Source organism: Chrysemys picta, chromosome 3, assembly GCF_011386835.1.
Source record: "Chrysemys picta bellii isolate R12L10 chromosome 3, ASM1138683v2, whole genome shotgun sequence".
Lineage (NCBI taxonomy): Eukaryota > Metazoa > Chordata > Testudines > Emydidae > Chrysemys > Chrysemys picta.
This window is the reverse complement of record NC_088793.1, coordinates 57,498,044-57,525,011: the sequence shown is the minus strand read 5'-3', so window position 1 is coordinate 57,525,011 and position 26,968 is coordinate 57,498,044. Positions and strand designations below refer to the sequence as shown.

The following is a 26,968-nucleotide window of genomic DNA, read 5'->3' as shown; positions in this document are numbered from 1 at the left end:
TGAGTCCTTTATGTAAACAGAAATCAATTGAGTCCACAAAGGGCTCGCAACCGTCAAAGGGGAGATCTTCAAATGGTACTTTGAACTTCTCTCAGAAGTTCAAACATTTGCAGCCAAGACGTTCTTCTCATGACCACAGAAGTGGATATAGACTGTGCTGCAGTATCTGCCGTATCTAAGGAGGCTTGGAGGAATGTTTTTGCTAGAGGTTATCCCTCCTGAACAGTGGCTTTAAACCAATCACAGTGTTTCTCTGGCGGATGTTCAATAAAGAAACTAAATCTGTTGTAATTTACATAGTCATATTTGGCCATGAGCACCTGATGGTTTATTATTCTGAACTGAAGTGTGGCTGAAGTGTAGGATTTGAGGCCATAAATAAATAAATAAATAAAGCTTCTTACAGTCCTTGCTGTATGAAGTGGACTTAGAGCTATGTTGCCTGCCCCTTTCATTAACAGCCTCTACCACTAGAAAGTTCAGAGCTGGGTGAGAGAATAGAAATGCCGATTCCCTGGCAGGAACATAATACTTTTCATCCACTCTTTTGCAGGTAGGCAGTATTATAGCTAGAGTTTCCCAAACTGCCTTAGTGGGCTCCAAAAGAGCTTCATTCACTGGAATAGCAATTCTCATCCATGATGAGGTGTGTGGTGGGACTCCTGAACATCCACCAAGGGAATCTGAAGTGTGTCAGCAATTTGCTTTATCACTTCCTGAAACTGTCTGAAGTCATCTGCCACAGAAGGTGGTGGAGGCATGACACATCAGGTGAAGAAGAGGAAATATTTGTAAGAGGTGTCACCTCCTTGTCTGCCCTTGCATCTTTCTCCTCACAGGTCTCTTCCTCTGGCATGGGTGGTGACAAAGAAGGTTGAAGATAATGCCTTCTTTTCAGTTTCCTCCAATGGTGTGAAAACCTCATCACGAATTGCTGGCGTTAGAACACCCACAGATCCCAGCAAGGCCACTGGGAGGCCAAAAGGCATAGATGGAGGCTTCCATCTGTGTTCCTGCCAGGAGGGTGTCATTTGAGGTCTATTCTCCTGTAAAATATCAGTGCAAGAGGGAGAGTGATGTGTTCTAGAATAGACAGGGGAACCCTACACCAAGACCTGAGAATCTGAACAGTCTTTTTACAAAAAAAGAAGAACAGGAGGACTTGTGGCACCTTAGAGACTAACAAATTTATTAGAGCATAAGCTTTCGTGGACTATAGCCCACTTCTTCGGATGCATAAGTGGGCTATAGTCCACGAAAGCTTATGCTCTAATAAATTTGTTAGTCTCTAAGGTGCCACAAGTCCTCCTGTTCTTCTTTTTGCGGATACAGACTAACACGGCTGCTACTCTGAAGTCTTTTTACACATTCTCCGGGAGTCAGGGAGGGGAGCTGTTCAATTTGCAAAGTAGATTAGGGCAAGCCTGGTTCCCTATTTGATACAGAGATCAGTGATTGAGAGGATCTTGATGCTGACAAACCCCCAATACTCGTTAATATGGTGGACTCTGGCTCTAGAGACTATCTAGTGTTTAGGGTACCTAAACTCTTGTGGTACCGACCGTAACAAAGACTGGCCCAGGACAGAGCCTATGGAGGATGGCTTTGGTACTGATGTAGCCAGCACTGAGCACTTGGCCTGTGAGTGCATTGGCTCTGACCTCCTCAGTATTATATGGGGTCTAGTGGTCTTTGGTACAGTTGACTTCCTTGATATCGATACCGAGTGCTGTTCCGGGACACCCATGTCTCTGCCAGTCAGGATCCAGATACCCAAAGTCGGTCTTAGACTGAGTTTTCTTCTTTGCTTTTGCAATACCTGCATCACTCAGAGCCTACACTGAACTCCCCTGAGGGACCTGAGGTCTCTGTAGCCCTGTTGTGTGTTGGTGACCAAGATCTTCTTGGAGATTTACACCTCCCTCCTTCTCTTTAGAGGAAGATGTAAATGAGGACTTCAGTACCACAGAAGTATTCAGTGACACAGTACTGCCTACGTCTCTAAAGGTTTCCGATGACCGAGATCTTGTGGGGCATTAGGAGTACTGAGAGGTCTATGTACAGGGGGGTTCTTCTGCCTCTGGATCTGCAGCTGGACATAAGGCTTGTTCCATCATTAGTAGTTTAAATTTATCTCCCTATTTTTTTTCAAAATCTACCCTTGAAAGATGTGCAGATCTTGCACTTACTAGGAATATGGGTATCACACTAACAGTGAAGGCACTGAGAATGCCTGTCACTGATTGGAATAGCCTCACAGCAGGAGAAGCACCTCTTGAATCCTGAGGAACCTGGCATTCCTGAGAAAAAACAACAAAAGAGACAACCCCAAGAAAGGGAAGTTCTAAATTACTATCTAACTATATCTAAGAATAAAAGGATTTTATTTTTAGGAGAAAACAGAAAAAACAACCGAAACACTAAGAGGTAAGTAATTATAAACTATCTGAATCCTAAAAGGAGAACAGACACATGTTGCAGACTCCATCTCAGGACAAAGGCAGTTGATAAGGAATTGAGAACAGTTCACCTGCGCAGCTCCAAATAGCCTCGGCATGGGGCAGCAGGATGTGTGGGACACATTCATGGACCAAATGGGCACCGCTACCAAAAATCTCTGATTAAAGCACAGGGCGCGCACACACCTGAAGTGGAGCACCCACAGGGACACTACTCAAAGAACTGGATATTTTGTAATGGTTCCTACAAGAACATTTTACTATATTAAATAAAAAAGTATATTTTATATACATACACACATACACACACACTTTTTAAAAGCTTAGACACATACAACGATCAGGGGGGTGATGGATCCCAGTCTCTGCAGCTACTTGCCAGCCTGCACTGTGGTGTCTCCCCCAGGCCAGAGGGGCCTGCTGTGGGGATCGCTGGGCTGGGACTCCTAGTCACCGCATGGTCAGCACTGCCCCCTTCTCTCTACCGGCTGGATAGAAAGCAGCAGCAGTGGTCTGGGCTGGAGCTGCGCTCAGAACAAACTGATCCGTACCCCAGGTCAGGCTGGGTTGGACCAGCCAGCACCATGGGGTGAGAAACCTCCCCATTCGCCCACTCTTCCTGGGATAGGACTGGCCCACTAACCTCCAACGAGCAGCTGCAGCCTAAGTAGGCAGGCAGAAGCAGAATACCCACTTCCCCCTCCCCACTGGGGAGGGAGAGGGCCTTCCACCTCCCGCTGGGTAGGGAAAGGACCTGGGGGCTGTGCATATCCTGTGAAATTGGAACATTTACTCATAATACTGCTGTAATTTTTTTTAAAACAAATCTGATTTTTTCAGGGCCTGATGAAGTAGAAGAACCCATGCAGGTGCTAATGGAAGAAATGGACAAGCAGGCAAGAGAGACGTCTGTCTTGAGGCACGATGCAATGAGATGAAAGACTAGATAAACAGGAGACCCAGTGGAGGAGCTCACATTGCCACAATAAGCTAGAAAGATTATTTTGGCAGCAACATTTTAAATGGACTTGAGAAGACAAGTTAAAACCAGTGAGATTACAGTAGTTAAGGTGGGAGAGGGCAAGGGCCTGGACAAGAGCATAATTCACATTTAGAATCTGTAGCCCTTTCACCCCTCTCCAATCAGACTATAAGGATTTGATATTAGCTGAAGTTCTATGCCTAAGATTTTTGAACCTCTATGTAAACCCCAAGAAAGTAGCTTTCCCCAGCTATCTTTCTAATAAGCAGTAAACACTTAATTTTCAAGTCACCATACAGAACTAGTAATAAAACATGAAACGTCACTATGGCAAAGATAGGCATATCTATTGAACTTGGTTTACAAGGCCAGTATATCCACATACCTTAAAAGAATAAGTATACTAACAGAACTTAAACATTAAGATTTTTCATTAACATCCATCCACTACAGTACAATTTCCTCTTCATTTTGAAAGAATGCAGTACCTACCCTCTTTGAAACAAATCCACATTGTAGAATTTGTGGAGCTCCACGGAGAATTCTACCATAGCCTGTACTTCACTCATTTTTATGTAGACGCATAAGCCAAAATTGTTGTCTGCACCTTAGTTACTGGAAACAAACAGAGAAAACAATTTTTTTTTTTTTTAAGTCAGAGGCAAAAAGACACCTTTTTTCTTTTCAGGACCAGTATGTGGCATGGGCTGTGTATAAGTTTCCACACTGCCTCTCTGCACTTTGAGTCTGAGTGCATTAGGGGTAAGCAGATGTTGCATGCCAGCAGTTCCTACTGCCACTCCTTGATTCAGCTCCACATCTCCACTCCAAAACATACTTGGCTAGTGCAGCTGAGCCAGCATGTGGGATGGGGGGTTAGTAATTTAAATATAAGTGTTGGCCAGTAGCAAATTACTACCCCCAAAGCAATGTGAGGGAAGGGAGTCTTGCTTCTCTAAGGCACAATGCTTTCCCTGCATTGCTCCTAGGTCCAGTGCACCTTCATGCCATCCCATACACAGGGCTTCTGGCAAAACCACTATCTAGTCCTTTTAAAAAATGATTTTATATTTCTTTTCTAAGAAGTCTTCTCATCCATTTGCAGCCACAAAAATAAAATGAAGAATATTGCTAGGACCCCATTTAGAATCTGTAGCCCTTTCACCCCTCTCCAATCAGACTATAGCCTTCAACTACCTGAAGGGGGGTTCCAAAGAGGATGGAGCTCAGCTGTTCTCAGTGGTGGCAGATGACAGAACAAGGAGCAATGGTCTCAAGTTGCAGTGGGGGAGGTCCAGGTTGGATATTAGGAAAAACTATTTCACTAGGAGGGTGGTGAAACACTGGAATGCATTACCTAGGGAGGTGGTGGAGTCTCCTTCCTTGGAGGTTTTTAAGGCCTGGCTTGACAAAGCCCTGGCTGGGATGATTTAGTTGGGAATTGGTCCTGCTTTGAGCAGGGGGTTGGACTAGATGACCTCTTGAGATCCCTTCCAGCCCTGATATTCTATGATTCTATGATTTAATCCTAACCACATAGAACACTATTTTAACATTCCTCTGCTTAATTCACTTTTTATGATGGTTATCAGTTTTAAAAACAGACTGAATCACTATGTTCCACTTCAGTTTAAATCATGTCAGTGCAAGCAAGAACAGTGTTTTGAATTTCAACATTCTTCCTACTGTACAGTTTTAAAAGTTACAAATCAGTTACAGATTGTGTAGGGTTGAGTTTCTTCTCCAACAATGTTTGTTCATATCTATGATTTCTGTTTGTTACATATGTTGTAGCACCAAAAAAGCTGAAGTAAAAAGAAGAAAACAGAACCTTAAAAGTGTTTCTTTGCACATGGCCAAAACCTGATACCATTGAAATCAACAGTTACATTTCCACTGACTTATTGGGCCAACTTCTGCTGGAGAGAGACAAGTGTTTGAGCCACACAGAGCTCTTCTTCACACCTGTGTGGCCCAAAAACTTGCCTCTACCACCAAAAGAAGCTGGTCCAATAAAAGATATATTACCTCTGTGACGTTGCACTCCAAATGATTTTATGAAAACATGCTAATGAGTGTGAATATAATGTAACTGGAATATGCTTCATGCAAAAGGTCTCTTGTAAGGAATCATTACAAAGTTTATAATCTACTGAGTGTGTTCATCCTATTTGTATGAATATATCATTCTTGTATATGAAACTAAGAATATAAAATATAACTCTGAGTGTGGGCCATTAATGGTGGTTTAGAATCTGGATGGCTCCCATTAACTAGGACAATTGACTGTAGATGGCTCTGTTTACTTGCAAGCCTTCCTGTGTGTCAGGCTGGGAAGAATGAAGGCTTGGGATTTCACAGGACCATGTCACCTGGTACTAGAATCCATCTTAAACCTGGTGCTTTTCTATTTAGAAGGAAGGGTGGGGATCCAAAGAGACAAAAGATTCCTGCCTTGTGCTAAAGGTATATAAGGGGGTGGAACAGAACAAAGGGGGTGCAGTCATGAAAAAATCCGCTAGCTACCACCTGAGCTGGAACAAGAACTGTACTGGGGAAAGGACTGGGCCCAGACTAGAAAGGAGTCTACTGTGTGAAAGAAGCTTATTGGAACATCTCTGAGTGCGAGGTTTCATCTGTAACCAGTTTCTTACTGTACTAAGCTTAGACTTGTGTGTTTTTGTTTTATTTTGCTTGGTAACTTACTTTGTTCTGCTATTACTTGGAACCACTTAAATCCTGCTTTTTATACTTAATAAAAATCACTTTTTGCTTATTAATTAACCCAAAGTAATTCATTCCTGGGGGAGCAAACAGCTGTGCATCTCTATCAGTGTTATAGAGGGCAGACAATCTATGAGTTTACCCTGTATAAGCTTTATACAGAGTAAAACAGATTTATTTGGGGTTTGGATCCCACTGGGAGCTGGGTGCTATAGATAGGAACACTTATTAAGCTGTTTTCAGTTAAGTCTGCAGCTTTTGGGGGATGTGGTTCAGACCTGGGTCTGTGTTTGCAGCAGGCTAGCATGTCTGGCTCAACAAGACAGAGTACTGTAGATCCAAGCTGGCAGGGAAAACTGGCTCAGAGGTAGTCTCAGTACATCAGGTGGCAGTCCCCAGGGGCTCTCTGTGATCCAACCCGTCAGAACCTCATCCAATGTGTCTCTCTAATATCCCGAGCTACACCTACATTGCACACAACAGGAGTCAATGCAGTTATGTAAACGTCAGACATACACTACAGCAGACCTTATAATGAAAGTGAAGTGTATCATAATGCAAAGACCAGAATTAATGCAAGGTTTTTGTAAAAGTACAGTAACTAGTACAAAGTACAGTAGAACCTCAGAGTTACGAGCATATCGGGAATGGAGGTTGTTCGTAACTCTGAACAAAACGTTATGGTTGTTCTTTCCAAAATTTATAATTGAACATTGACTTAATATAGCTTTGAAACCTTACCATGCAGAAGAAAAATTCTGCTTTTAACCATCTTAATTTAAATGAAACAAGCACAGAAACAGTTTCCTTACCTTCTCAAATCTTTTTTTATTAAACTTTCCCTTCTTCTTCTTTTTTTTAACGTTTACGTTTAACACAGTACTGTACAGTATTTGCTTTTTGTTTTTTGACTCTGCTGCTGCCTTATTGCATACTTCTGGTTCCAAATCAGGTGTGTGGTTGACCAGTCAGTTCATAACTCTGGAGTTCAAAACTCTGAAGTTCTACTGTACTGTGTCTAGTTCTTTTACACAGGTAAAATCTGAAGATCATTTTGAAATCCAATAGAATTAAGCACTAAGAATGGAAATGCTTACATTAAACTAAATTAGTGATTCAGATGTCAGTTACAATCATTCTATTCTATGCTAAGAGCCAAAATTCTGCTTTCATTTACACCTTTAATTCTCACTGGCTATAGTAGGAGCTGCATGGATGTTAGGTGACAAAAGAGGGTCAATAAACTATTAGAAGAAAAAAAACTTTGTTCTTACCTCTACTGGTAAACAATCCATTTTAATATGTGAAATAATCAGTCTTCCAAATCTCCATTACTGCTATCAAAAACATGTTTGCACTAAAAAAATAATAATAATAATTAATTGTACCTCTTAATGTAAGCATACATAGCTCAACATCCACTATTTTTCCTAACTTTTCCTCATGTGTTTGTTAATCTATTACCTTCAAAATGTTAGTGAAGAATAATTCTATCTCCACCATATTCGTGAACAATCCAGGCTTTTAAACAAATGAAAGTACTGTCAAAGACTTTGATTTTCCCAATCTGCTTTGGATTTCAGGCAGGCAGAGAACAGGATTCAGACATATTTCAATACACTGAACTCTTACTTCTTTTTATTAAAGATGGTTCAAACAGATAGCAGTTTTCCCTTCTGTATCTCTCACAACTGCAGAGAAACAGTGCCCAAACTTACGTCTGTAGGGTTGTACAGCTGTAAAATTTAAACTGTTGTTGCCTTAGCTTCAGAGGGGAAAAAAAAATCAAGAAATAAAAGTACAGTATAAAAAAATATACATGCAATTTCTTAAAATTGGCATTATTCTTGTTGGATCAGTCTTAACGCAGTGCCTTTAAATCCCAAGGATTTTGTCAAAAAATCCTTAGGTGAAAGCCTGCTCCCACTAATGTCACTGGCAAAACTCCCACTGACATCAATAGGGCCAGGATTTCACTTCCTTTGCTTACAGAGTGTGTAATACATATTTCCCCACACTCATTTTTAAAAAGGGTTTAAGATCTAAAGTAGGATAACTGAACTTGGAAAAAACTCAAGTTGAGTAGTTGACACTTTTAGTCCTAAAATCCTACAGATTCAGTCACAATTTAAATTTTGAGGAAGTAGCTGATCATCACAGTCATTAAAACGCAGTGAGAAGAGACTGAACAGCAGAAATACATAAAACGATGAAGGGAGGAGAGAAGACAGTAAATTACACGAGTTTGTAATCTCGTGGTTCTCCTATGTCTCTTTCTGCTCCTTCAGTGAGTCCTGTGGAGGATAGTCCTCCAACTTTTTGGGGGGAGTTCTACAGGCCTCTGTTCTTGGTTCCCCTCTCTTCTCCCTCTACACCTTATGCAAACACAAATTCAATTACCATCCATATGCTGACAACTCACAGATCTACCTCACTAATCCAGAACTATCTTCATGTGCCGTAACTAAAATCTCAGCCTGTCTGACATGCCTCATTGACATCTAGCCATCAACTCAAACTAAATATGGCTAAAACAGAGCTACACCGTGTAGTACTGCAGAGTACACTTATTACAGCACTGGAAGAGGTTTTTCTGTCACTGTAGTAGCCACCCCCCCAAGAGGCAGTAACTAGGTCAATGGAAGAATTCTTCCATTGACCTAGCAGTCTCTACATCGAGGCATAGGTCACCTTAACTACATCTCTCAGGGGGGTGAATTTTTCATACCTCTGAGCAACATAGCAAGGTTGATCTAAGTTTTAGGTATAAGCCAGGCCTGAGATACTGCCTTTCCTATCCACCCACATAGCTAAAACTCTCATCCAGAACTCATCATCTCACATTTTGATTACTGCATTTGTCAAAGCCAGAGAAAAGGATGGCACAACTTGGACCCGGCACATCCATTCAGAATCAATCTTTTTTCTAGTCTGTTGATTTGACCATGTCATCCCGCTCTTTGCATCTCCCCATTGGCTCCCCCTTCTCTATAGCAAATACAAGCTACTAATCTTCTCTTTCAAGGCCCTTCACAGCCAATCCCCACCCTACCTATTATCTCTCATTTACTATCAAGATGTCGACTCCTACCTCAGATGAGCCTATGATGCCAGACTGTAGCCCACTTGCTAAATTTTCAAACAAGCACCTTTGGGCTTTTTCCCCATGCTGACCCTGACACATGGGAGGAGTTCCCTGTAAACATCTGCAAAGCTTCCTTATTATCCCCTTCAAAACACTCATGATGCCTATGCAAAACTTGGCAACAGTTAAGCCACTGATGAACTGATACCCTTGCCTATCATACAGGCCAATACTGTCTCATTGTTTCCTTTTATTCCTCATCCATCATCATCTTTTCTTATATTTAGATTAACAGGTGCTGGAACTAGAGGTGCTGCAGCAACCGCTGGCTTGAAGTGGTTTCCATGATATACAGGGTTTACAGTTTGGTTCAATGGCTCTCAGCACCTGCACTTTATAAAAACTGTTCCACCAGCCCTGTTTAGATTGTAAGCTCCTTGGTGCGGGTGCAGTCTTTTTGTTCTGCGTTTGTACAGCACCTAACACAATGGGATCCTAGTCCATGACGAGGGATCCTAGGCTCTATGGTTACATAATAATCAGCAATAATACAAAAATGATTATTAGAGTTTTACAGAGGCTAAAAAACCCTCATCATTTCAATCTTCCTACTTTATTGGTTTTTGTGACCATTATTCTGAGATTTTTATGACAAGTTTGTGACAGCTTGGATATTAGAGGGAGCTGATCTCTAACCAGTGTTCGCACCTTATAATCGCAGCTAACTACGAATTGAACAAGCACTCTAGTCTTTAACGATTATATATATATATATATATATATATATATATACACACACACACACACACACATATATATATACACACATATACACACACACACAAAGATGATATTTCATATTCTAAAAAGTGACTGGTTCAGTTAGGAGATATTGGTTATCTGTGTGTACTTAGAGTCAAATCTATTTTATTGATAAGTTTTTACTATGTTTTACTCCTGATAACCCTGCAGAGCTATAACAACTCTAAGAACAGGTTTACATTCTGGTCCGCTTATTACCGCAACCTTTGGCTAAGTTCAAATGGCAGAATTTTATTTTTTACTGAGTATAAGACAGTTAGAAACAATCTTGTTTTACTTTCAGACTCTAGGGCAAATATACAGGGCAGTGCAATTAATTAAAGACCCAAACTCTCAACCATGCCATCTTTTTACTAGTTAATTGATTAAATAGAATAGAAGCATTTAAAGATACTAAATATGGAACCCCACAGTGCCTTTTATATTATATATAACTATGGACATATACTATAAGCATAGTCAACATTTTGGAAGAGTGTAAGATGATCTTTAAAATACAGCAAGATCTGTCAATGATTTTAAACCAACTTTGATCCAGTTCTGGGCCCCACACTACAAGAAGGATGTGGAAAAATTGAAAAGAGTCCAGTGGGAGGGGACAACAAAAAATGATTAGGGGGCTGAAATATATGATTTAGGAGAAGAGGTTGAGGGAACTGGAATTATTTAGTCTGCAGAAGAGAAGAATGAGGGGAGATTTGATAGCTGCTTTCAACTACCTGAAAGGGGGTTCCAAAGAGGAGGTTCTAGACTGTTCTCAGAGATACCAGATGACAGAACAAGGAGTAATGGTCTCAAGTTGCAGTGGAGGAGGTTTAGATTGGATATTAGGAAAAACTTTTTCACTAGGAGGGTGGTGAAACACTGGAATGGGTTACCTAGGGAGGTGGTGGAATCTCCTTCTTTATATGATTTTAAGGTCAGGCTTCACAAAGCCCTGGCTGGGATGATTTAGTTGGTGATTGGTCCTGCTTTGAGCAGGGCGTTGGACTAGATGACCTCCTGAGGTCCCTTCCAACCCTGATAGTCTATGATTCTATGATGATGCCCCATTCAGACGAAACAATGAATTACAATGCCCAGCAAAATTCAGACTTGCTAAAGGAACACTACCCTTTTTTCATGCTATAAACAGTCAAGAATTATGCATATTGTAAAGTGAAGCTGCTGACTGACATTTACAAAAAATAATTTGACATGTTTGACATGAAAAACAGATTGAAAATGTCCTAGATAAGATTCTTCTATTTAACTGGCCCTATCTATATCCTTGGAATGTACCTCAGTTTCATAAATGCATAGGGGGAGTAGTCTTAGACAGCAAAACAAAGACTTGTTTAAACTTCTGCTACTGATTTAATAAATCGGAATACTGCACAAAATAAAGCAGAGTTGTTGCAATTTCCCCCAACCCAAGCACATCCACTGGAAAAAACAAATAAACATTTTTATTAACTGAAACACAGAACACACAGACTATGTGATTCACTTTGTAAGTACAGTTATTCCTCAAACATAAAAAGGCATAAATTATCCAAAATGAAACTCTTACAATGCTGGAAGTACAACACAAAAGCACAATAATGTCTCCAATCTAATTAGTTAAGCCACTCACTTCTACCAATTTAGGCCCCAGTCCTGCAATCAGATCTGGGGGTGGATGCTTGTGCGGAGCACCAGTCGTAGGTGCCAACTCCAAGAGTGCTCCAGGGCTGGAACAACCACAGAAAAAAATTAGCGGGTGCTTAGCACCCACCGGCAGCCAGCACACCAGCGCCTGCGCCCACCGGTGGCCCTGCCAATCAACTCCTCTCCTCCCTCCCACCGCGATCACTGTTCCACGGCGTGCAGGAGGCACTGGGGTGGGAGAGGAGAGGAGCAGGGATGAGGCGCACTTGGGGGAGGGGGCAAAACTGCCTGGGAAGAGGCGGGGCGGGGGCAGAGCAGGGGCAGGAAGAGATCGGGTGAGGAATGGGTTTTAGGGAAGGGGTGGAGTGGGGGTGGGGCCTCGAACAGAGCAGGGGTAGGAAGAGGCAGGGTGGGGGTTTGTGGAAAGGGGTAAAGAGGGGGTAGGACCGGGGGTTGGGCAGGGGTTGAGCACCCCCAGGGAAAGAAGGAAGCCGGCACCAGTGATTCCACTGAGACTTCATGCAGTTGCAAGGGAACGCATAAATAGATGTGAGAGCTGGATCAGAGCCTTATTTACTTTTTCACCACCTGATGTGCTAAAACATGCCCAATTGATTCTAAGCTGTTTGTATATGAACACAGGCCTTTTAAAAATTGACAAAACTCTGAATTCTGTCTTTTGTATGTACCCAAACACACATACGGAGATATTTCATATTCTAAAAAGTGACTGGTTCAGTTAGGAGATATTAATTATATGTGTATACTGTTGCGTCTTACGCAATTTTTCACCATTTTGATGGAAGGAACTTTAACACAACATTATTTGCACACACATTTAGGTGTATGGTTTTAAATGCTAGGAGAAAAGAGGAACAAACTCAGATTTATATTTCATTAGACACACAGCCTTTTTATACTGTTATAGACTCAACCTATGACCTTTATTTGGTATCAGTTATGGTGTTGCCATAGCATCTTCATTTTTTGTTATTAATTTGATCAAATCAGATTTCTGCTGAAGCTATAATAATAACAATAATAATGTAATATGTTCTTCAAAGTCCAATTTCAAAGCGGAGGAGAGGGACAGAAAGGAGGAAGCTTGCTGGAAGCTGTTGCTTCCTGTCTGTACTGGCTGATCTGCTTAAAAGGGCAACGTACTTGAAGTGGGGTAAACATGCACGTCTCTCTCTCTCACTCATGCACGCACCCCCCAGCACTTTGGAAAGTCAGCACTTGTGCAGCCGTGCATGTGCTGTCAGGAGGAAGGAGTAGTGCCGTCCAGCTGGATAGACTGGGATCATCATCATGTTCAGTTTTTGAAGGGAAGTGTTTGCAGCTACTGCCCTATATCTAGCATGTTTCCTCTCTTCTGCCTCAGTCCATGCTGCCTTGTAGATTGTGAGGCTACATTAACAACAGTGTATTAACCCTTGAGGGCTCAGCCAAGTGCTAGTTCATCATTTAGCAGCAAGGCATTCCCTGGGAAATATTCCACCCTCTTACTCCACTACCTCAACCAACCCTCACAATCATTCATTGCTGTGTACAATATTAAATTGTTTGTTTCAAATTTATACTGTATATGTATATAATGTCTTTTGTCTGGTGAAAAAAGTTTCCCTGGAACCTAAACCCCGCATTTACATTAAATTCTTATGGGGAAATTGGATTCGCTTAATATCATTTCGCATAGAGTCGCATTTTTCAGAAACATAATTACAACGTTAAGTGAGGATTTACTGTATATGTTTCAGAAACAAGGGCCTTAAAAACGTATCAAACTTAATGACCAGCTCTTACACCTTCAACAGACACATTTAGTCACATAATTGGTGATCTTGATGAATCCAAAGGAACCAGTTTTCTGTGCTTTTTGAGAGGAGCATGAATCCTTTTAATGTTACTATTTAAACTACTGGCCACAACATTTGCATCCGAAGAAGTGGGCTGTAGTCCACGAAAGCTTATGCTCTAATAAATTTGTTAGTCTCTAAGGTGCCACAAGTACTCCTGTTCTTTTTGCGGATACAGACTAACACGGCTGCTACTCTGAAATCTGACATTAGAATAGTTATCTATTAATTTGATTGTTTTTTCCTACTATTTACTTGTTATGTTGAATCTGAAATTCACACACTGATTTTGGTAAACACCAGTTTACGCTTTTAAATTTATTTCAGTTAGAATGAGAAAAGACCTATTAAATACAATGTTATGAAGAATAAAAAATAAACTGAACTGATGTACAGATCCAGGTTATTAAGAAGCTCCGCTCACCTTCCAGGTATTTAGATTTTAGCAAACAATGCCCACCTTATCACTCAGTTTCACACATTCCCCTCCAGAACATACAGACAGCTGATCCTATTCACTAGCAACACGCCCCTCTATCAAATCACCATTGACTCCACACATTCTTCTTCTCACGTAGGCTTCTAAACTGTTCAATAACTGTTATTGTTTCCCCAACAGGAACAAGAAGAACTCGATTATTTTAACTTTTTTTTTAATATTTCCGTTCATAGTCTAAAATTAGAGTCTAATGCTTGAAGCATCAGAACACTTTCAAATATAAGGAGTTTTAAAAGGTAGCATGTGTCTTTTGTTCTCCTCCACACACACAAAAGATCCTATTTTTAAAAGTTGCCAAGTAAGGGAAACAACCACCCTAACTTTGACTACATAAGGCTACCGAGGCAACAAGAACATCCATTAAGGATGGTAGTGTGGTCTAACAGAGTAAGCACAGGGTTAGGACTAAGTGAGGAAGACCCAAGTTCTACCACTCTCTGTGTAGCTTATTTCCATAGGCTGTGGCTGCATGTATCACAGATCTTGTGCACTTTTAGAGTTTGCCCATGGGCTTTAGAAAAATTATCCATGTTTTGAAACCTTTCTAAAACTAAAGTGTTCCACACTTAAATAGCTATGTATAGTTAGGAAAGCCACATAGTTATAATAGCTTAAAATGACCATATTCACAGGGACCTTGACCCACTGAACAAAAAGTGTAACACTAAAACAGAGAAATATTAGAAAATTATCAATTTTGGTAGAGACTTATATTGTTCATGTGGCATTGTTAGCAATGAAGTGTACAATAGTTAGGCATAGCAGAATTCAATTTTTATTTTTATAAATTCAATGGATAATATGTTTATCTAGGCATTTGTTTCCATTTTTATTTTCACAGTTGCAGGAAACTGGGGGAGGTCAGACAATTTTATGATAAATTTTATAAGATAATGGACATATAAAGCTTTATAACCACTGAAACACAAATTGCCAAATAATAAAAAGTAAATAAGACTCTAATAAACTCTCAAGCTGCATTTTTCTTACTTTGCCTATCTGAATATTTTGATGATCATCAATGGAAATTTTTTGGTCAGTTTGTGTGTATATATGGTATGTGGGATAAGTACGAAATTAAAGAATTAATGTTTGCTTAAATTTGGTTAAGGATCTATATAAGTATTGCAAAGAAGGCCCCAACCAGGAAGTAAAAGAAGGCTGTGAGAATAATAAGTACTATTACTTGTAGTGGATGGGAAGGATGTATGGCTCTAAAAGTAACGAATAAAATAAAGAGCTATAGTAACAAGACAATGAAAAACTGTCTAAAGAGAAACAAGCCCAAATCTTCCCATTGTTCTGTAAAACAGAGTGATGGGGGGGGAGGGAGGGTTAGGGGGAGAGAAGAAAGGAAAGGCCTTGGGAAGAAAGGATGGTGTAAATCTTATCTGGATTAAAACTGGCAATAAGCGTGAATTGTCTCAAATTGGTTTTTAGCTGAAGTCAGCAATTGGCAATGACATCAAGTGTTTGTTAAACGGTATCGAAAGTAAACTCTTAACAGGTTTATTGTTAATACCTACCTGACTATGCTGGAGCCAACCAGTGTGGATCTAAGCACTCCTGAGATTAGCCCATTTGTAAGTATCTTGATCAAATGCTTATAAATGTTTTGTTACTGTTTGAATGTAGTAAATTTCTTACTAGTTAGGCTTTTTAGGCATGTTTAGAGCAATTGTATAAATACCATTTGGCCTTTATTAAATTTAAAGGAATTTATGGTTAAATTGGTATTTGGTGATTTTCCATATCAAGATTAATAATTTCAAATATTAATAATTCCAACATGGTGAAATTGATGATTACTGATACTTACCAATAAAAATCAACTCCTTCCACGCCCAACAACAATTGTGCCTAATGTGACTCTTGATCTGTGGTGATGATCGTGGGACAGAGTTAAGGTTCCTGAAGTTAGCATTCTTACTTACTCCTGCATTGTCTCCTGACTGACTTATGTTGTTTTAAGATGGGTATCTCTAACTTTGCACTTCTCCTAACCTGTTTGTGATGCCCATTTGCAATTACCCAGCTAGGCTAGACTCTGCTAACTGCAAGGAGAGGCAGAGGCAAACCAAGACAAAGGGATAAAGTTCTAAAAATTTTAAATTATAAGGGAAAACCCAAAAATTGTACCAGGAAGATAAATACTTACTACTGATAATAATGAACTATAGGTTACCAACACATTAACCTTTGCGAGTTTGTACATGCTACTCTTCCTTACACTGTGCAGTAAATAGCAAATGCATTATTAACAAGAACAAAAGAGATTACTCAACAATATACTGCCATTTCAGAGAAAATGTTAGACGGTAAATATGCTGCTGGAGGTACTGTAATTGCCCCTTTTAATGATTCTTGAGACAGGAAGAGAATCCAAGATAAATCACTCAAAATTAAAATAAATACTGTCATAACTATAAAGGGAAGGGTAACAGCTGTCCTGTGTACAGTACTATAAAATCCCTCCTGGCCAGAGACTCCAAAATCCTTTTCCCTGTAAAGGGTTAAGAAGCTCAGGTAACCTGACTGGCATCTGACCTAAAGGACCAATAAGGGGACAAGATACTTTCGAATCTTGGGGGGGCGGAAGGCTTTTGTTTGTGTTCTTTGTTTGTGAGTGTGTTCGCTCTCGGGACTGAGAGGGACCAGACATCAATCCAGGTTCTCCACATCTTTCTAAACAAGTCTCTCCTATTTCAAACTTGTAAGTAAATAGCCAGGCAAGGCGTGTTAGTTTTCCTTTGTTTTCTCAACTTGTAAATGTACCTTTTACTAGAGTGTTTATCTTTGTTTGCTGTACTTTGAACCTAAGACTAGAGGGGAGTCCTCTGAGCTCTTTAAGTTTGATTACCCTGTAAGGTTATTTCCATACTGATTTTACAGAGATGATTTTTACCTTTTTCTTTAATTAAAAACCTTCTTTTTAAGAACCTGATTGATTTTTCCTTGTTTAAGATCCAAGGGGTTTGGAACTTGATTCACCAGGAGTTGGTGGGAGGAAGGAGGGGAATGGTTAATTTCTCCTTGTTTAAGATCCAAGGGGTTTGGATCTTGATTCACCAGGAGTTGGTGGGAGGAAGGAGGGGAATGGTTAATTTCTCCTTGTTTAAGATCCAAGGGGTTTGGATCTTGATTCACCAGGAGTTGGTGGGAGGAAGGAGGGGAATGGTTAATTTCTCCTTGTTTTAAGATCCAAGGGGTTTGGATCTGTATTCACCAGGGAATTGGTGAAGGTCTCTCAAGGCTACCCAGGGGAGGAAATTAGCCTTGGGATGGTGGCAGCGGACCAGAGCTAAGCTGGTAGTTAAGCTTAGAAGTTTTCATGCAGGCCCCTACATTTGTACTCTAAAGTTCAAAGTGGGGATACAGCCTTGACAAATACAGAACACTATTTTTAGTTTTCTTTATACAAATCCTGCAAAGGAGGAAAATAAAAATATTGATGAGGAGTTCTCTGTATTCTGTTTCTGACAAAAGTATAACAATAAAACTTTTCTGTTTTGAGATGTATCCTCCACTCCAAAACTTCTAAGAGTGATGAAAAAAGGAAACTGAATACAGACTATAAGATATAACTATCTGGTGAAGATTAAAGTGACTCTTGTGGTTTTATTCCCTCTGTCAAACTGTGTTTATATTTGGTATATGTCAATCTGTGTTCAATCTACAAACTGCAGTCACAGATGTTTCATTCTATTCCCTGTATTTCCATTTGTGTTTGTCATAGGAACTGTGCTGTCATAGTTTTCTATTTTCTGGTTAAAATAAACACAACTTGCTCCCCTGACTTCTCACTGACCCCAAAGAGTGGAAAAAAACTCTTCCTCCCTTCCTGCTTCCTTGTTGAAGGCCCTGTTACTTTTATTGTTGGATGCTTCGTGCACTGTTCTGTGAGAAAGAGAATTATTAAGAAAGACTTTTCTACAAGTATTTATAAAATTGCATTTACTGTAACAAATATCTGCTCCCATAGTTAGAAATGAGAGAGTGTGCATCTCTATTTAACTCCTACTTTCATATTTTAGAGGGGGGGGGGAAAAAGTCTGTATACAGTTTACTTCAGGATGTAAGTGAGAAAGTGTTCTATGCCAAATAGAATATCTGCGTAGACCCGAATATAGCAAAACATTAATCAAGCACTTAAATGCATTTCTGTTCAGCAAAGCGTGTGCTTAGTCTCACTTCAGTGGAAACTTAAGCACATGCTTAAGTGTTTTGCTGAATCAGAACCATGGAGCTTGACCCTGGAATCACTGTCACAGATGTCCTTACTCATAAGTAGTCTGACTGTAGTCAACGGAATTGCTCATGTAAGTGTTTGCAGGATCAAACCCACTGATTTTTGCTATGGATGTATGGATAGTTTCCCTGATGCAAAGTCACTTTCTAGGAGTCACGAGATTTTCTACAAAATCAAAAAAATTAAAAATAAACAAAAACAAAAAGCTCATACCCCTCCCTTCCTAACTCTTACAATAAGGAAAAAAACAAATGTCATATCATATTTATGTCTACTGAATATGTGGCAATGGTTAATATGCAATTCATAAAATTTTTAATAAGAACGTATATGTTCCATTCTATATGCATCCGAAGAAGTGGGCTGTAGTCCACGAAAGCTTATGCTCTAATAAATTTGTTAGTCTCTAAGGTGCCACAAGTCCTCCTGTTCTTCTTTTTGCGGATACAGACTAACACGGCTGCTACTCTGAAACCTTTCAAGGTATTTATGTGTCAGATATGCTAAATATTCCTATGCCCTTTCATTCTTTGGCCACCATTCCAGAGGATGTGCGTCCATGCTGATGACGCTCGTTAAAAAAATAATGCATTAATTAAATTTGTGGCTGAACTCCTTGGGAGAGAATTCTATGTCTCCTACTCTGTTTTACCCATATTCTGCCATATATTTCATGTTATAGCAGTCTCGGATGATGACCCAGCACATGTTGTTCCTTTTAAGAACACTTTCACTGCAGATTTGACAAAACACAAAGATGGTATCAATGTGAGATTTCTAAAGATAGCTACAATCACTTGACCCAAGGTTTAAGAATCTGAAGTGCCTTCCAAAATCTGAGAGGGATGAGGTGTATAGCATGCTTTCAGAAGTCTGAAAAGAGCAACACTCTGATGCAGAAATTACAGAATCTGAACCACCAAAAAACAAAAGCAGCCTTCTGCTGATGGCATCTGACTCAGATGATGAAAATGAATATGCATCGGTCCGCACTGCTTTGGATGGTTATCGAGCAGAACTCATTATCAGCATGGACGCATGTCCTCTGGAATGGTGGTTGAAGCATGAAAGGACATATGGATCTTTAGTGCATCTGGCAAATAAATACCTTGCGATGCCGGCTACAGCAGTGCCATGCGAACGCCTGTTCTCACTTTCAGGTGACATTGTAAACAAGACGTGGGCAGCATTATCTCCTGCAAATGTAAACAAACTTGTTTGTCTGAGCGATTGGCTGAACAAGAAGTAGGACTGAGTGGACTCTAAAAATTTTACATTGTTTTATTTTTGAATGCAATTATTTTTTGTACATAACTCTACATTTGTAAGTTCGATCTTCATGATAAAGAGATTTCATTACAGTACTTGTATTAGGTGAACTGAAAAATACTATTACTTTTGTTTTTTTACAGGGCAAATATTTGTAATCAAATATAAAGTGAGCACTGTACACTTTGCATTCTGTGCTGTAATTGAAAACAATATGTTTTAAAATGTAGAAAATATCCAAAACTATTTAAATAAATGGTATTCTATTATTGTTTAATTGCGCAATTAATTTTTTTTAATCGTTTGACAGCCCTAATTTGCAATGAATGTAAATGCCTACTTTGGACATTTGTGGTCTGGCGCAATGAATTTACAAAATCGACTATTTATCACATATAACAGTGGACTAGCAAAACTGTCAAGAGCATTTACCTGCTCATACACAAAAAATTCTGCTCATCCACCCTTATCAAGATAATGAAAGCTTTAATGATATTTTATGTACCCATAAAATAACTAAAACTCCCACCCCTTGGTTTATTGAGAGAGTAGAATTTGGTACAACTACATTACAGCCTTTTGGGATTTTTGACTAAAAAAAAAAAAAAAAGCACAAAAGAATTCTGAAACAAGCGGCAAAAAGGACAAAAAGGCGGGTAGGTCTGAGATCACAAAAAGAGAAGGCAAATTATTTAGATTTACAAGTGAAGAAAGAATGAGGGGCATTAGTCCATACAAATAACATTTTTAATAAAGGATGTTGGTAATAAAATCTTCTAACTTCCTCTGCTGCAATTAATTTTAATCTTGACCTTAAAAGGTCCACCCTCTAGTAGAAAAAGCAATTCATCCACTACATTAGCTTAGTCCTTGCATGCTCCCAATCATAATCAACTACTATTCATGCCAAATTCTAACAATGACAACATAAATGTTTTATTTTTCACCTGAGTTAGATTTAAGGATACCATATTCATTTCACTAAAGGCAGCATCTCATTCTCCCTATTACAAAAACTAATACCTTTCATTCACTATATCAGTCAGTTTCTGTAACTGGATTTAAAATACTACATTTCACATAAGTTAATTTAAATAATTTCAAAGAATACTTTCTAACTCATGTTCTATTATTTTAATCAGTTACCAGCCAGTACCAAGGGCTTGTCAATGCAGCGGCATCGATTTAGCTCAGTGATTCTCAAACTTTTGTACTGGTGACCCCTTTCACATAGCAAGCCTCTGAGTGCGACCCCCGTCATAAATTAAAAAACACTTTTTCCGTATATTTAACACCATTATAAATGCTGGAGGCAAAGCGGGGTTTGGGGTGGAGGCTGACAGTTCGCGACCCCCCATATAATAACCTCATGACCCCCTAAGGGGTCCCAACCCCCCAGTTTAAGAACCCCTGATTTAGCTGGTCTGGTGAAGACGCGATAAGTCAATGGGAGAGCGCTCTCCTGTCAACTTCAGTACTCCATTTCCCCAAGAGGCGGAAGGTGAGTTGGCAGGAGAGCATCTCCTGCTGACACTGCGCGGTGTAGACACTGTGTTAGGTCGATGTAAGCTAAGTCACTCGGGGGGGGGGTGATTTTTTTCACCCCTCTGAGTGATGTAACTTACATCGACTTAAGCTGGAATGAGAGATGAACTATGCTGTGAAAGAAACCTAGAAAGATGGGGGTGGAAGTGGGGGAGGGAGCAGAAGTAAGGATGAAAACAAACACAAATTAAGGCACCCTGTCTGGTGCAGATTGGTGGTGTATTTCTCTCGTGTGGATATTCAGAAAGTGACTAGGGTAGTCACTAGGATTTAGATGGAGAGAAGATGATAGGCTTATACCTCATTCATACAAAGTTCAAAGATACATCACTGAGGTCTGATTTCTTGTTTGCTTCTTATAGAACAGCCCTTTCAGGTTGAACAGGCTCAAGGAATTTTTTGCAGGGGCTATACATGTAGGTTAAAGCACTTGATGCACTATTCCATAAACCAAGAATTGTTCCAGTATGACAAATAGCAATGATGCTCCCGCAGAATTGATCCCTTACTGATTCTGATTGTGTTAGCATCCTCCAACAAGAGCCAGGCTCCCTTTTGAGTTGTTTTTCACACTCATAATGTTAACAGATTTCTGTATTACCAATCAGGGTGCTGGAAGCATCCCCTGGCTTTAAGTGGTTTCCCTCATAGAGGGTTTACAATTTTGTTCAATGGCTTTCAGCAGCATCATAAAAATTGTTCCAATGCCACTGTTAGCAATACAATTTAATCCCTTCTACAGTAATAAGAATCACCTCAATAACACTTTCACCCCCTGCCAGCTCAAGAAATGAAAAATTGAATAGGATTTGCATTTTGATCCCCGAAATAATAATGCAAATGCATTCAGATTAACTGAGTGGGCTGATTTAAAAAAATAATAATAATAAAAAAAAAAAAAAAAAAACCCAAAACTTGTGCCTTGTCCACTGATAAGGTCAGACTCCCAAACTGAAATAAGTTTACCCTCCAACACTAGCAGGAAACACAGAAACAGAATAGGTGGACCTTAAGCAAAAACAAACAAAAAACCTTTTTTTTTAAACAGATGGTTTTAAAACTGACATTTTCTTACTTAGAGCACCACCACTCCCGATTATCATAATTAGATTTTTTTAAAGTTATTTCCATTTATTTGTTATGTGTGCTGTGCAATTTCTCTCACAGACTAGAAAAATCTAGTAGTCACTTCTGTATGGGGTCAAGTTTGTACTCAAATTCACATTCAGTGTCTCATGCACTAGCATGAAGGGAATACTTGTTTAAAAGCAGTTTTCAACAGAATTCAGAAAAACATTTATATTGATCGTAGATTTCATATAATATTTCAAATAACCTAAATATGATACAAAATTTAACAAAGAGTCCCATTAAGTAAGTCTCTTTAGCCAACTCTTATTAAATAAGACTATTCCCCATCCTACAACATTCAAATTCACTATAATTGTGCTAATATTTTGATTTATTCTCCCTTTAATATACACACAGCTACTCCTGATGCTGAGTGAAGAACAGATCACTTATTATAATATGAGTAAAGTACATTCATTGTAATACAAATATAATTGCACAGGTTACATTTTTTTTAAACAGAATGGAAGTATGCTTTTGTTTCTGCAGCAGGAATGGTAATAACATATACTTTTTTTCCATAGAGAAGCACATTGCCCTATGTGAAGTTTCTGCAGAGCATTAAATGATGGTATCCAAATGTATTTGGCAAGTCCTTCAAATGCAATTCCTAAGTAGCTATGTGTACCAGGAAATAGCTGTAAAATATTCCCAACCCACGTCCAACAACTTCTAGATTACACGAGGAAACAACATTCAATTAGCAATGCTGATAATTCTTCAAACATTGGGGCAATATTAAGAGCTGTCCTCAGAAAGAACCTGAAAAAATTCAACAAAACCAAGGAGTTCATCTAAGTGTACACTAACTCACCACATTTTGATTTATTTCCAATACTTTCTTTTACTCAGATTAAACACATTGAAAAAAATCCTACCCAGGCATAACTTCTTCATAGACAAAGTACCAAAGCACTAGAATTATCCATTAGCTAAAGAAACGATAAAAGAGGAAAAGGAACAATGTAAATGATTTCACGCCTTCTGCTACAGTGAAAGAGGAGAGAGCACTGAAGAGTTGCTGGCCGTCAGTGCTGCCCAGGGGGACGCGCAGAGGGATGGAAAGGGCACCCATCCGGGGCCCTCCGCGTCCCACAGGCGGGGATAGGAAGGGAAGTGCCGGAGAGCTTTCCTTCTCTGGTTTCCTAGTCTCTCCTGCTGCTGCCCCATTACGAGGCGGGGTTACTATGATCATCGCAGGCCAGAAGGAAACAAACAAGCCCCTGCTGTTAGGGTCCGGACTTCCCGTCCCAGGGGGCACAGGCCAGACCCAGGAGGGCGGTAGCAGGCGCGCTCGCTGCTGATCAGAGGAGCTTTCATTCGCGTGCTTTGAACGCAGACACCCTTACCCCACCCCAGCTGCGGTGGGGGGCCGCGGCGAGGGGATACAACCCTCCCTCCGCTCTGACTCCGGGTCCACTGCACAGGCCCGCACCAACCTGAGCCACAATGGAGCCGCCTTTGGTGTCCGGAGATCGCCCGCCCCCTCCTCGCCCTGCTCTGCTCTCTTCCAGCGGAGTCCAGGCCTCTGCAGCACCGGGGTGGCGTAGCACATGCATCCGACGCCAAAGCCTACTGCTGCCGGAGCGGCCCGTGTCGCCGGCGCCCCGGTCCTCTGGGAGGGCGGGGGCTTGCTGGCCGGGCACACGCCGCTCCTGCTCCTAGGAGCCGCGCGGCGGCCGGAGCCCAGGAGGGCTGCGCGGGGGGGCAGAGGCCGGCGGCGGTTACTGCCCCGCTACCGCCGCCACATCCTCGGTTCCGCGTGCCTGGGTCTTGCAGCGGCCGCGTCAGGCTCGGCGGCGCCGCCAGACCCTCCTGCTGCTCCCGGTTCCTGTTCTCTGCTCTGAGCCGGGCGCCTGCTCCCCCTGCGGCTGCTGCTCGGGCTCGTGCTCCCCCTGCTGCTCCTCCGAGCCGGGCTCCTGCTGCTGCTTGCGAGGGAGGGTCGGACTGAAGCCTGCTCTGTGCTAGTGGCGCTGCGGGCGGGTGCAGCTGTCCCGGCCCGAGAACAGGGGAATGACCAGGGCAGCGGGGATCGGCTGCCACCCAGACGCCTCTGCCAGCCGCAGGGCGGCTGGGCTGGCCTCCCGCTGCCACTACTGCCCGGGGAAAGGGGTGGGGGGGTGAGCCGATAACAAGGGGACATTACTCACACCTAATTCTGGCTCGGAGGCATCGCAGGGACTCCCCCCGCGCTGGGTCGCAGCTCCGTGGGCGACACAGCTAAGGCTCCTCGCCAAGGCTTGAGACTATCTGACAGCAGCGGGCGGGGTAGTATAAATCAGGCCCCCTACTGGCCGCTCATGGCCGCCTCTGTCACTCACAAATGCTGCCCTCCAAACATGCCACTCCGCTCCTTGGCTGGAGACACCAGACTCCCACAAGGAATAGCCCGTTTAAAATAATCAACATAAGATCTGGCCTAGAAGTCGTACACACACCAAAGTTCAAGAGAAAAGCACCTCAAAAGAGAGAAATTCTGAAGGGGGAGGGGGGAGAAGGTGAGCCAGAATCCTGCAAGGTAGTGGCTTCATAGAAGCAGAATTAAAGATGATTAGTCTTCTCTAAGGACGCTCACCAGGCAGCATTCTCACTCCTGGAAAGAACTGAGGAAGGTACTGAGAGAAAATGAGAGCACATCTGCAAAAAGAGGCAATAACAAGAACAACAGTGCTACTAGGAAAGCAAGGGGGCTAAGATGCCTCTCAAACTCACTAACAGGCTCCATTCAGATAGGTAACCCACCGGCCCCCAAAGGTTGCTTAGTGAAAATAAGAGATATTCCCTGCCATGGCCCAGAAAACAAAATCACTCTAACTAACCGCTCCTCCTACCTCCATTCCCCAATTTCTTTAATGATGGGACAACTTGGCCTCCCCTGCCTTGGAAACAAGTTCTGTAGATGCAAACTTGGATTTCTGTCTGAAGTCCAAATCCAACATGTAGCCGCTTTGTAGATGTTTGTGTTGGAAATGTTTATAAGACAGGCATGGTTGGCAGACCTGCCTTTAGTCTTATAAACCTTGTAGCCTTCTAGCTTCATGCCAACCAAGTCATCACAATGTTAAATATGATCAGACCTCCATTTAGATATGGTTGTTTTGGTAATATTTTCCAGTGAACTGTTGTCAAAAGAAATAAAAAGATGAGTTTGGAGCTGTAGTCTGCTCCAGATAGAAACCCAAGAACTTCTTCGCATCAATCATATGGCGGAAAGCCTCACTGGGATTGGCATGGAAAGAACGCTAGCAGGATTATAGACTGATATTGGTGGCACTCCAAAAGCACATTTGGAGAGGAATCTCCAGTGAGTCCATAACACCAGTTTATCCTTGTAAAATCTGATCAGAGATAGCTCAGACACTACGTCCAGACGTTTATTCACTCTGCAGGCTGAAGTCACAGTCACCTGCAAGATGAACTTCCTTGTAAGAAATTTAAGTTCACAGGAAGTAAGTGACTCAAGAGAAGCTTACATCTGCTTTATCAGGACCTCATGACTATACCAGGGGCTTGTTATAATGGAGCTTTCCAAAGTGTCAACACTGACATTTAAACCTGACAACATGAAGTTAAAATGATACTGATTTACCTTTGACTATTTCATGACAGGTTACATTCAGACATATGAGAAAGGTACTGAAACAGTTTTTGTGCAAGGCATATAAAAGGGTGTACTTGATATTGATTACACCACACAACAAATCTTTTCCACTTGGAGATGTAGGTCTTTCTTATAGACGATATCTGAGAATGAGATACCAGAAGCACACAAGCAACCTGCCCAGAGAAATCATCTCTATGAATGCTAGGAACCAAAGTATTGCGAGAAGGCTCCTGTGTTGTAATGTAGAAAGGTATCCTGATTCTGAGCAATTATCCAAGGCCAAACTGACACTATGGTAGGATTAGATTTGCATATTGCAACAGAATTAAGAAATATACCTATCTGGACTATTATATCTTTGTCTCTCCTGAGCTTTTCTAGAACTTTGGTTGCCAGACGAACTAGTGGATAAGTGTACAGGAAACTCCTTAGTGTAAATAAGAGATATTCCCTGCCATGGCCCATTCACCAGTGGATGGAGAAATAATTTCTTCTAACACAATCTTTTTTCAAGCATAAGCAAAAGACTGATAGCTTCTTCAGATGAGTGGCAGAGATTCATCTCCCACCAGAGAGATCTGATTTGCCATCCTCTGGTCCAGAGAGAGACTACTTGTCAGGATCTGTCATAGATCGACTCAATCTATGATCATGTTCTTCCTTTCTAGGTAAGTGGCAATGAGTTTAGGACAGAGCCCACTGCCATTCTTGCTGTACTTCCCAGTACAGAAGGTGTGCAATCCAGTACGTCTTTGATTGCTTATGTGAAGTAAGGCTTGACAGTTCTTTTTAACAAAGAGCACCCTTTGGGATACCAGCTTTTTGAAGGTCCTGACTGTGTACAGAAAACTGCCCTCACCTCCAGAGCATTTCCGTGGAACTGCTATACCTGGAGAGATTAAGTTTCCTGGTTGTAGAGTCCCACTGAATGGACTCATCTAAGATTGGATGCATTCATAGATATGACAGTTGAGACAAAAGGTGTTTGGAACTTCATTCCTAGTTACATATTTATCCCATCAACCACAAGGCCAGAGAGGCCTAGAAGACATCATTACTTGGCTGTAATGCAAGAGTCCCTTTGCTGCCTGCTTCTGCTGGGATCTCAGGT

General features: G+C 41.1%; 1 protein-coding gene across 10 annotated transcripts in view; it reads right to left on the bottom strand.

Annotated features, from left to right (window-relative positions):
- Positions 1-24,619, bottom strand: part of FAM135A (family with sequence similarity 135 member A) — a 149,212-nt gene extending 124,593 nt beyond the window's left edge. For 2 of the 10 annotated variants that reach the window (XM_005280084.4, XM_065587952.1), the window contains exons 1-3: positions 23,693-24,005; positions 7,440-7,522; positions 3,934-4,056 (exon numbers count right to left, since the gene is read on the bottom strand). In XM_005280084.4, the coding sequence (XP_005280141.1) occupies positions 3,934-4,010 (77 nt within the window). In that variant the 5' untranslated portion in view covers positions 4,011-4,056; positions 7,440-7,522; positions 23,693-24,005. Of the gene's footprint in view, positions 1-3,933; positions 4,057-6,443; positions 6,631-7,439; positions 7,523-23,692; positions 24,099-24,405 lie in introns of those variants that run through there. The other 8 variants (XM_005280083.5, XM_042848859.2, XM_065587950.1 and 5 more) reach the window with 7 other exon arrangements.
- Positions 24,620-26,968: the final 2,349 nt, after the last annotated feature.